Source organism: Lactuca serriola, chromosome 9, assembly GCF_051521515.1.
Source record: "Lactuca serriola cultivar US96UC23 chromosome 9, Lser_US96UC23_V15, whole genome shotgun sequence".
NCBI classification, from domain to species: domain Eukaryota; kingdom Viridiplantae; phylum Streptophyta; class Magnoliopsida; order Asterales; family Asteraceae; genus Lactuca; species Lactuca serriola.
This window is the reverse complement of record NC_136416.1, coordinates 32,949,453-32,960,114: the sequence shown is the minus strand read 5'-3', so window position 1 is coordinate 32,960,114 and position 10,662 is coordinate 32,949,453. Positions and strand designations below refer to the sequence as shown.

The window sequence follows — 10,662 nt, the reverse complement described above, 5'->3', positions numbered from 1 at the left end:
TTGCCAAACATAATTTAATTATAAATTTGTTGTTAAGTAAAATTCATTACGTATTAAAAACATATACAACAAAAAACAAAAACGTAAATATAGTATACTATTGTACAAATGAGAAAAATGAAGGACTAGATACGCAGCGTATTTTAAACTTAAAGGGGCATTAATAGAAAAATGTACATTTCGACACCAGTAATCTTCTGCTTCTAAGAATTGCAGCTCTCTTTCTTCCATAATCCATATCCATCACTCTCTCCGTCCTCTTTAAATCCTCCGAAACCTCTTTGCATCTCTCTCTATCGCATACACCCACCCACTCCTGCCAATCTACATAGATTCTGTTAACGGTGCTCTTCAGCAATGGCGGTGGCAGCAGCAGCTGTTATCGTCCCTCTCGGCGTCTTCTTCTTCGTCTCCGGCCTAATCGTCAATCTCATTCAGGTGTATCATTCGTTACTGATTTCTGTTTGTATGTGTGTATAATGTTTCTGGATCATGCTATCTAAGATGTGCTCAATTGTGTAATTCCTTTCGACTAGGATCGCGGCAATTATAATTAGGATTTTTTTTATCATATCGACGTCATCACGAAGGTTCATTTATGTACCAATGTTGAATTTCACTGTGTTTTATTGTTATCGTGGGTTTTTAGGCGATACTTTTCGTGGTTGTTCGGCCGTTTTCGAAGAACACATACAGAAGGATTAACAGAATGGTGGCGGAGCTGTTGTGGCTTGAACTTGTGTGGATAGTTGATTGGTGGGCAGGAGTTAAGGTGATGATCTACTAACTTTCAGTGATTTTTGAACCATTTTATTAATATTTTACAATCGTTTATTTCGCCAAGTTGATTAAAAAAAAGGGTTACTTAGGGCTTCATGATATTTAGTTGTTTCTCCTTTTGAGTTTTCTCAAATCTGTCTTTCAGATTGTTTCTCTACTATTGAAAACCCCATGCATTTTGATGTGTTTTAGTCTACTTTTCTAACACTGATTCCCACAGGTTCAATTGTACACGGATCCTGAGACATTAGAAATGATGGGTAAGAACATACCTAATTACATATACTTTCTCATGTGTTGTATCTTATTTGGTCTGAATGAATAATATATTTCTTCTATATATACGAATTATATTTACAGGTAAGGAACATGCTCTTGTTATAGCTAATCACAAGAGTGATATTGATTGGCTTATCGGATGGGTGTTTGCACAGGTGATTCATTATTAAATATTCTCATTGCTTTTGTGTTCTCTACTTTCTTAACTACTTTTAAAAAGCAGCATGATAGGGCTAAAAGATTACTTTAAAAAAAAAAACTTACAAGATTTTTGAAACATGACTTACTCATGTTCATTGGATTGTTCTGTGACAGCGATCAGGATGCCTTGGTAGCACGTTAGCTGTCATGAAAAAGTCATCAAAATTCCTTCCTGTAAGTATTTAAAAGTTGCAATCTTACGAAACAAACATGTTAAGTTTTTAAATTAATGATAATGTTGTATACACGTTTTTTTGTATTCTCATAATACTTCCTCAATTTCACTTCAATGCCCCCTTATGGATTTCGTAAAACAAACTACTCTGAACTTTAACACTGATTTGAATATGTTTATTTTGTATAAATACTCTAAGCTGTGCAAAAATGTTTTAAACAGAGACTTCTTTGATTGCATTGTGAGAAAAAAATCTTGTTAAATTTGAAGTTATTAAGCATTAGGTTTGATATTCAAAAGGTAAAAAGGGTGTATTTGGAAGGCAGATAGTTATAACTTTATGGATTATAATTGCGAAATGTGACCAAATTTAGAAAGTTTGTGTTTTGTTTATATGCGTAAATTTATTTACAATTACGCGGTTGAATATATATAATTATATATATCTGCAGGTGATAGGATGGTCAATGTGGTTTTCAGAGTATCTTTTTCTTGAAAGAAGTTGGGCTAAGGATGAAAGTACCCTAAAGGTATACCCTAATACTAGTTCATTCATTGACTTTTTTTAGTCAAACCTAAAAATCTAACATGTGTTTCAACAGTTTGGGCTTGAACGATTAAAAGACTACCCACTACCCTTTTGGTTGGCTCTTTTTGTGGAGGGAACAAGATTTACACAAGCAAAACTTTTAGCAGCTCAAGAATATGCATCTTCAAATGGTTTACCTGTACCTAGAAATGTCCTCATTCCAAGAACAAAGGTAACATATTAATGTGTCATCGGGTCATCTTATTATTAAGTCACTTTCCACTTTCAGTCATTCATTCGTGAATTAATTGTTTCCTTTTTTTGATTTTAGGGTTTTGTAACGTCTGTAAGTCACATGCGATCATTTGTTCCAGCCATCTATGATATGACTGTTGCTATTCCAAAAACCTCAACTCCACCAACAATGTTGAGGCTCTTTAAGGGCCAACCTTCTGTGGTATTATTATTATTATTATTAATAAATTTCCAAATAAAAAGATCTGTGATAAACTAATAAATTTGAAATTTCCACAAGGATAAAAGATTTTTGGTGTCTTCTTTTTTGTTGCAGGTTCATGTGAAAGTGAAGAGGTATTTGATGAAAGATTTGCCAGAAACAGATGAAGCTGTAGCTCAATGGTGTAAAGATTTATTTGTCGCAAAGGTGCAGACTTTATGAGATTTTTTCTTATTATTCTTATTATTATTTTTGGCTTAACACATTAAGTCATTATTATGTTTTGCTTTTGTCCAGGATGAATTATTAGACAAGCATAAATCAAACGATTCCTTCCCTGATTCAGAACTCCATAACATCGGACGCCCTGTAAAGTCTCTCATGGTAAGAAAAAGAATATTAATATTAATTAATAAATAAGGTAAATGACAAATGCTTATACGGGTTTTGTGTATGTATGAATGGACAGGTGGTTGTATGTTGGGCATCCTTGCTTGTTTTTGGGACGTTGAAATTCTTGCAGTGGTCTAATCTTTTCTCTTCATGGAAGGGGTTTTTGGTGACAGGGGTTTGTTTGGGTGTCGTTACAGTCTTGATGCAGATCATGATTCAATTCTCTCAGGCAGAACGTTCCAACCCTTCCAAGGTGGCCCCATCAAGGACCACCAATGGTGAACTTGATAAAAAGAAGTGACTAGTATAAAATATATAGATATATAGATATATATTATTGGAACTTTAAAACTAATTAAACAGATTTATGTGGAAAAAAACTTTACTTTGGGTATTTGTTTGTGCATGTTTAGTTTCTGTACTAAAGAAATAGAAAGAGTTGAAAAAATCAGTTTGTGTTTTTAATATGCTTGTTATTTAATTACAGTTTGAATTTCGCAAACACTTGTATTAATATAATTTCAAACAATTACAACATTAAAGGTAATCCCAAAATCATGCGACAACAAATTTGAAAAACACAATGGGGACTAAGTTCAAAATTGTTTTGGTATATGCGTGATGGGGGTAAATACCAAAAATACCCTTACAAAAATCAATTTATATATCAAGTTTCTGCATCAACTCCATGGAGCCAGTACCAACTTTAACAGGCAAACCAAGACAAATTCTAGCGGTTGGTGTCTCCAAATTATCCATCATCCCATGAGAAGCCGCCTCAACAATAAACTTACTTGCAGTCTCAAATGACATCTTCAAGAAGGGAGACACGGATTCCGATATGCTCCCGAATCTACTCATTGGGCGATACCCTCCGGAATGAGTCATGTGATCAGCAATGAGACTTAAATGCCTGTAATCAATCTCCACACCATAACTCCCAAACACATTCTTCATCTCCAAAATAATCCCTGTTCTTGCAGCTTCAACTCCATAGGTGTTGAGCATGGTGTGTATGTTGTTGGAATAAACATGGTCCACATCAAGCTCATCTTCCATATCCCAAAATGCAGGAAGCTCAACTCCTGAAGCCTGCAATGCACACATTTTGTCTTTTGCTGTCTCCATGTTTTTCTGATTCCAACAGACTTGTTTCACGTTTACACTGTACTTGACAGGCTGGCACTGGTCCAGTTTTCCAGATCCTTTGATGTATACCTTCTTCGCAGCCTTCTGTGCAACCTGCAATACAAAAAAAAAAAAAAAAAAACAAATTAGCTCAAAAAATAAATATGAATATTTTTGTGCAATTTAAGTTTTTACCTCTGCAAGCAAAATCTCTGGTTCATTTGTGAATCTGAAATGGACTTCAAGAGTCAAGTCTTTGACTTCAACGAATATTGACCTATCGAATTTTCTCTCCACAAATTCTTCAGTGGATTTAGTGCTTGCTTTATCCGCATCACCTTGTTCTTGTTCTTGTTCTTCTGTTTCGTCGTCAGTTCCGGTTGCCATATCAGCATTAGCCACATCAGCACCTCCATTTTCATCAAGATCCGAGGATGCTTCCTCTTCTTCATCTTCCTCTTCAGAACCATCTTCGTATTCAACTGAATCTGTATTTTGTCGTTTTCTTTTATTATACTCAGATCCAAGATCATCAGCTGTTTCATCTCTGTCATCATCATCGTCATCATCATCATCACCATCAACATGATCACCACCATCATCAACAGAAGCATCATCATCTTCCCCTGAACGTTCTGTTTTTGAACTCCGAACACTTTTGATTCCATTAATTCTAGACAGCAAAACCACGTGTCTTTCAATGGCATCCTCCAATGCCCTTAGAAAAACATTCCTAAGTGTTTCCTGACAGTTATGTAGTGACACATGTCTCGGTTGTTTCAGCTTCACCATAAGCTTATAGATCCTACACGGACGATTATTATGAATCACAAGTGGTAACTTTGAAACTTGTACGCTCTGCATAAGTTCTGCAACAGTAAGCTTCTTCACTTTCTCCACAAGTCTCTCCGCATCTTCCCTGTAAAATAAAAAAAAATAAAAACATAAGTACATTATTCTTATTATATAAATAAATAAATAAAGATAATAACTGACATTGATTTGTCTTGAAGCAATGGACATGTTATGATAGGAGTCTTGATGTTAGCAGCAGCTGTCATTAATATCTCCTGTAAACGTGGAATACCAAGTGTCACATTCATCTCACCACGTCCCGCAAGATGAAAAGTATTCAATCTGCATAATAAATAAATAGCAACCAACTTTACTTAAATACAAATTTTAAAAAAGTACTAATTTAAAAAAAAGAAAAACTTACGTCATCTGAGTGGAAGGTTCACCAACAGATTGACCAGCAATGACACCAACCGGCTCCCCAGGCTGTGCAAGACTAGACAAATACTTTTGCCTTACCAACATCAACAAATCATTTTTCTCTTTTTTACCCTTCTGTTTATAACTTTTAACTTTATCTTGAATCCCTTGTGGTAATTCTTGAATGTAAGAATTGAATTCAAGTGGTTCGTTTAGCTTTTGACAAACAATTTCTCGATTAGCTTTGAGAACTTGAACATTATTTAAAAAGCTAGTTTGATGCACATCGACACCATCTTCACCATAATAAAACTGAACAATGGATCCATCAGCATCACGAACCGTGTAATCATATGAAACTTTTAAGCTTTCAAGATTCTTAATAAGACACCTTTGTAAATACCCACTTCTAGAAGTTTTAACAGCTGTATCCACCAACCCTTCACGCCCAGCCATGCAGTGAAAATAGTATTCTTGTGGGCGGAGCCCGGTCAAAAACCGGTCAATGATATAACCGCCTGCCCGAGCGGTGAAATCCCAAGGTGAAAAGCTGGGTAAAGTCTTCCCGGAAACCATTCGGGGCACACGTTTCCCTTCCAATTCTTGTTGACCGAGTAAAAATGATATTTGTTGGAAATTTACCGAACTACCCTTGGCACCACTGATGGTCATGAGAGAAATGCAGTTTTGTGGGAAGGGTTTCATCAGTCCTTTTGGTAACCATTTTTTGCTGATCATTGAACCTTTATCTCTTAGCTCTGTTTGCATGAGGTTATCTAAACTTGCAGACGCTGTTGCTCCATTGCTTCTTATTATTTTCTCAGTTTCCAATTGCAACTCTCGTGTCCCTATATATTCACAAATTAACAAATGCAAAAACCCTAATGATTTATAAAAAAATTGTCAAAGTATATATATACCTGTTTTTTGATTTTCCAAGTTGACAAATTTTCTATGAACTTTTTCACCTACATCTTCACCTTCAAGTTCCATCTTCATTTCCTTGTCACAATCTGGTGACACCATTAGATCATCTAAACCACATGTAAATCCATGGAACTGTAGAATGATCATTCGATAAGATTATTAATAACCAATACGAATAATTAATACTAACAATAAGTTATATAAAATAATAAAATACCTGTAAATAATTAGTGAATAATCGACTAAAAGCTCCAAGTAAAAGCCCTGCAATGTCTGGTCCATATAGCTCTTGTACTGTATGAACCAAACCATATTTTCCAAATTGAGCTTTATCTATCACACCACTCACAAGCTCATTTTTCCAAATCAATAATCTTGTTTCATCAATTTCATTTTTCAATTCCACAACCTCTTTCTTTCTTTTTTTATTTTTTTTATTTTTATCCTCTTTTCCTTGAAAATACTGTTCTGGGATCTTCACCTTGTTATCAACAATACAAGGCGTATAACCTCTAGTCAGATGATTCAACAACGCTGTTATCACCTACAAAACACAAACAAAAAGATTTAAAATTTTCAAGATTTACATATATTTGAGAAAGTGAATAGAGTCATTATACTTGTATATATATAAAATTTATGACCTGTTTTCCTGTCCAAAGAGGCTTTGGCTTCCAGACAGCTGGAAGAACAGGCTTCACAAAGCAGCCTTTATCAGTAAATGAAGTTTTACCATGTCTTGAATTACCTCCATTAAACACACCAGAAGCATAAAGAAGTTGATTGAACTGGTCACGGTTTAAAAAAGTATCTTTCATTGTGAGAAGAACAGAACTGACAATATGATCTTGAATTAAGCCTCTAACAGTATCTCCCCTTGTTGGAACTATATACTGATTGTTTGCATTCACAATGTTATAAGCTTCAGAACGTGAGATTTCATCTTGTGGTAAATGAACATTCATTTCATCTCCATCAAAATCAGCATTGTAGGAACTGAAATTAATATTTAACACCATGAAACCTAAAAACAATAAAATAATATAATATAACTAACAGAACTGGATTACAAGATTCTAACCTGCAATTTGCATAATGCATACGAAGAGTTTTCTCTCCTTTTAATACTCGAACTACATGAGCCATAATACTGGGCTTGTGAAGTGTAGGCTGACGATTCACAAGGACAATATCTCCATCTTGTAAATGGCGATAGACTATTTTACCCTCGAAGTCATAGTCACTGCTGTTTTTGGATTGTATAGCTGTGCCTCTAGAAGAAGGTAACTTTCTAGATATAGAAATACGCATCTTTTTGCTTTGAGGTAGTCTCACAGTTGACACCTGTTGACCCCAGATTAGATTGAAATTCTTTAATTGATTATTTATTACAAAATTAGTCATCGTAGAATCCTATCAACACACCTTATCAGCATAATGAGTAGCTCCAGGATGAATATCAGAACCATTAATAATGGAATCTCTTAGTTTCACAACATTCCAAGGAGTCACTCTCTGAAAACAATTTAATCAAAAAAAGTTATCTTTAATGAAGATGTAATAAATATATTATGTGCACGAGTAAAAATAAAATTACCTCGGGGTAGGTCAACCTTAGGGCAAAATAAGGAGGAACACCGATTTCATTAACAGCTAAATAAGGATCAGGTGAAATGACAGATCGACATGCATAATTGACTCTTTTGCCCATCATTTTTTGGCGAAAGATTCCCTCTTTCTTCTCAAGCAACTGGCATATCCCAGTATTTGCATTTTTCAGATTTGGATCTTCCACAAAAAAAAAAAAAAAAAAAAAGATGCAATTTTAGTCCATATATCAAAGAAACAAGATAAAAAGATAAAGAAAAAAAAAACTCACTTGTGGCAGTTTTGCTGTCAAATAGAACATTTACAGACTGTTGTAGGTCCCGCCAACGATCAGCAATCTTTGAACCTTCAAGTTTGTTGATATGAGCATTTCCCAATGATATATTTGACTGTAGCACCTTTCCTAGTAACACTGTTTGTGGATTCTCCATCACCTGCATTTCACCAATCATGTATTTAAATAAAAAAAAACTCAAAAAAGAATAGCATTAAAGTAGCATGTCTTTATAACAAAACTTAATACTTACAGCATCACCTGCTTTGGCAGCAGGACGAAATTTTGTAGGGGGGACAAGCAAGGCCTCTAAAAAGAACATGGTGTAACCAGTAGTTTTAAAAGATCCAGTCAGCCTTTCTTGCTGAATATTGCATAGATATGCACAAAGATCAGCTTCATTTTCCCACAAATCTTTCACTATACTTATGACCTGAAATTGTAATTGATAAAGAAATTAGAATCTAGTATGGAATAGATCTTGATTGTAGATTACTATGTCTTGGTTTGTACCCTAGATGGTAAAAGAGTGCCTGTGTAGTTGTTCTTCAGCTCTTTGAAGTCAGAGGGCACTTTTGACTTTTTCTTCTTTATTTTCTTTTTGTTAGATGAAGATGGTGAAAATGAATTGGTCCCAGCAGTGTCAACTCTTTCATCTTCTGATAGTTCATTGACATTTATAACCTCAGAAGTCTTGTCATCTTCCCCATCTTCTAACTCCTCATCTTGTATACTTCCCAATTTATAACCTTTCATATAGTTCTTTTCAGCATCAGCAACAGTCATTTCCTAAAAAACATTCATTTACATAACATTAACTCAAGAAAAATATGCAAAATGACTTTGTAAGGGCAAGAAAGAGGAGTGAAACTAACCATACGAAACGATCCAAATGTAGGTTTACTGATCTTTGGGTTTTTAGCTTCACAATTTTTACAAGACTTGCTAGGGTTAGCCAAAAATTCTTTCAAAAGATTCCTTGCTTCTATATATTGAACAGATGTCCAAAAATCATGTTGTGTTTGTTCAGGGCTTTCACTTTGTGAACCAGAATGTAATGTGGAACTTGAACCATGGCTAAAATCATTGTCCTCTAGATCAATGTCTTTGGAATCCGAATTATTGATAACATAATCTTTAGCCCCAGAAACATCACCGTTTGCTATCTTCATTAGTTTAGACGTACAAACATTGACCTAAAGAATAAGATACTATGCAACATGAGGACAAGAAGATACAGGAACAAAATTGAAGAAGAATGTTACAAATTGATGATCTTACCTCTTCTTTTCCTGCTCTAAAATGGCGACAAAAGAAGCATGTTTTTCTTATAAGAGTGAAAAGCATATCAAAAAGCAATGGATTGTATACTGGTGAAACAAGATCAATGTGACCACAATGCCCTGGGCATTGAAATGACTGCTGCCCACATGACTTACAGGGTGCTTGTTCATCCATTGGGCCCAACAAAGGATCATACAATCCTCCTGGCATTGGTCTTCCAACACTGTCAAGTAAAATAGGGTTTGTAATCTTTAAAACACTGTGCTTCCTGACCTCTTCATCAGTCATGAAACTGAACCTTACACCCTCAACAATCTCAGACGCACCCTGCAACAATAAGCTTGTAATTAGAGGTGCATAAAGAATCTGAAGATTTCTTGTTTGTCTAACACTTTATGCTAATTGCAAATTTAAGCTCATCATTCTATCCATGGTACTTTACTTTAGAGTTTGTACCAGTTACACTTGCTACCTCATATATAATAACATTATGCACCAACTAAGCATAGCACACTTCAAAAAAGCATACATAAGCACAAGAATTGTTATATATAATATGGTAAATCAATGAAAACTATATTCAGCAACAAAGAGAAACACATGAAACTATGCAAAACCGATTGTCAATAAGAAAGCTAAATGAGTTACTGATATATTATACCTCGGTGGTCTGAGCCATCTTTTACAACTGAACAGCTTCAACACAAATCGAAAACAGGTATATGTTCCAAAAGATAGGGAAGAGGGGATTCCCCTGTACACCAGACCGATGCTTTGCTCCTACCTGAGTAAGAAGTTAGGAAAAAGTAAGAAGTAAGGAACATACACAGATGAGGAAAAGAGAAGGTGCCATTTACATGATGCCAGAGAGCACCAGCGAGAAACGCAGCCGCCGAAATAGCAGTAGCGATGATAGATTTCCAAATTAAAAGTTAAAAAATACCTCTTTCTAACTTTACGGCGGCAGACAACACCAATGAGCAGTAAGGGCGGAGCAAGGGTGAGGGGCGACTGATGAGGGCGGAAGAGTGGTGGGGATGGAGAAGGGCGGAGGCGCACAGAGAGGCAGGAAGCTGAGAGAGGGCCGAGGGTTTTTCCAAGGTTTGCAAATTGCAGGTACGGGTTATAGAGAGGAGTAGGGGTTTAGACTTTAGACGGTCAATTGTCTAAAATAACCCCAAACGTTGTTAAATATACTCTTTACACTATTATATACCGAGTTTAATAAACAAATAAATGAGAGGAATAACACAAGGAGAGAAAACAAAGCGAAAAGAATGAAAAGATACAATTTTATTTTTGTGTTTTAGAGGTCCAAAAGAATGATGGGGAATAGATTTGTTTGATGATGCACAATCTAGGTATAACAAGTCGTTATTATATTATTAGGTGTGAGATCCGTATAATACATG

General features: G+C 35.3%; 2 protein-coding genes across 2 annotated transcripts; one reads left to right on the top strand and one right to left on the bottom strand.

The window, feature by feature from the left end:
• Positions 1 to 208: 208 nt before the first annotated feature.
• LPAT2 (lysophosphatidyl acyltransferase 2) lies at positions 209 to 3,279 on the top strand. The gene is made up of 11 exons (XM_079019740.1): positions 209 to 438; positions 650 to 772; positions 1,001 to 1,040; positions 1,141 to 1,214; positions 1,375 to 1,434; positions 1,888 to 1,965; positions 2,038 to 2,196; positions 2,296 to 2,421; positions 2,536 to 2,628; positions 2,719 to 2,805; positions 2,891 to 3,279. The coding sequence occupies exons 1-11, from the start codon at positions 358 to 360 to the stop codon at positions 3,113 to 3,115; spliced, it is 1,146 nt and encodes a 381-aa protein (XP_078875866.1). The 5' UTR covers positions 209 to 357; the 3' UTR covers positions 3,116 to 3,279.
• A 28-nt stretch (positions 3,280 to 3,307) lies between these two features.
• NRPA1 (nuclear RNA polymerase A1) lies at positions 3,308 to 10,417 on the bottom strand. The gene is made up of 17 exons (XM_079019739.1): positions 10,194 to 10,417; positions 9,912 to 10,034; positions 9,248 to 9,577; positions 8,842 to 9,162; positions 8,480 to 8,755; positions 8,220 to 8,399; positions 7,964 to 8,126; positions 7,682 to 7,872; positions 7,510 to 7,599; positions 7,166 to 7,428; positions 6,729 to 7,080; positions 6,302 to 6,628; positions 6,078 to 6,216; positions 5,162 to 6,005; positions 4,939 to 5,079; positions 4,138 to 4,861; positions 3,308 to 4,056 (listed from the first exon to the last, which is right to left on the bottom strand). The coding sequence occupies exons 2-17, from the start codon at positions 9,927 to 9,929 to the stop codon at positions 3,475 to 3,477; spliced, it is 4,941 nt and encodes a 1,646-aa protein (XP_078875865.1). The 5' UTR covers positions 9,930 to 10,034; positions 10,194 to 10,417; the 3' UTR covers positions 3,308 to 3,474.
• Positions 10,418 to 10,662: the final 245 nt, after the last annotated feature.

What these genes read in the sequence shown, in the direction of transcription:
- LPAT2 (XM_079019740.1), top strand. Translation starts at nt 358, where the DNA reads ATGGCGGTGGCAGCAGCAGCTGTTATCGTCCCTCTCGGCGTCTTCTTC. An exon ending in TCGGATGGGTGTTTGCACAG is followed by an intron (nt 1,215 to 1,374) that starts GTGATTCATTAT and finishes GTTCTGTGACAG; the next exon opens with CGATCAGGATGCCTTGGTAG. An exon ending in TCCTCATTCCAAGAACAAAG is followed by an intron (nt 2,197 to 2,295) that starts GTAACATATTAA and finishes TTTTGATTTTAG; the next exon opens with GGTTTTGTAACGTCTGTAAG.
- NRPA1 (XM_079019739.1), bottom strand. An exon ending in GCACTCTTTTACCATCTAGG is followed by an intron (nt 8,400 to 8,479) that starts GTACAAACCAAG and finishes TTACAATTTCAG; the next exon opens with GTCATAAGTATAGTGAAAGA. An exon ending in CTACTCATTATGCTGATAAG is followed by an intron (nt 7,429 to 7,509) that starts GTGTGTTGATAG and finishes TGGGGTCAACAG; the next exon opens with GTGTCAACTGTGAGACTACC.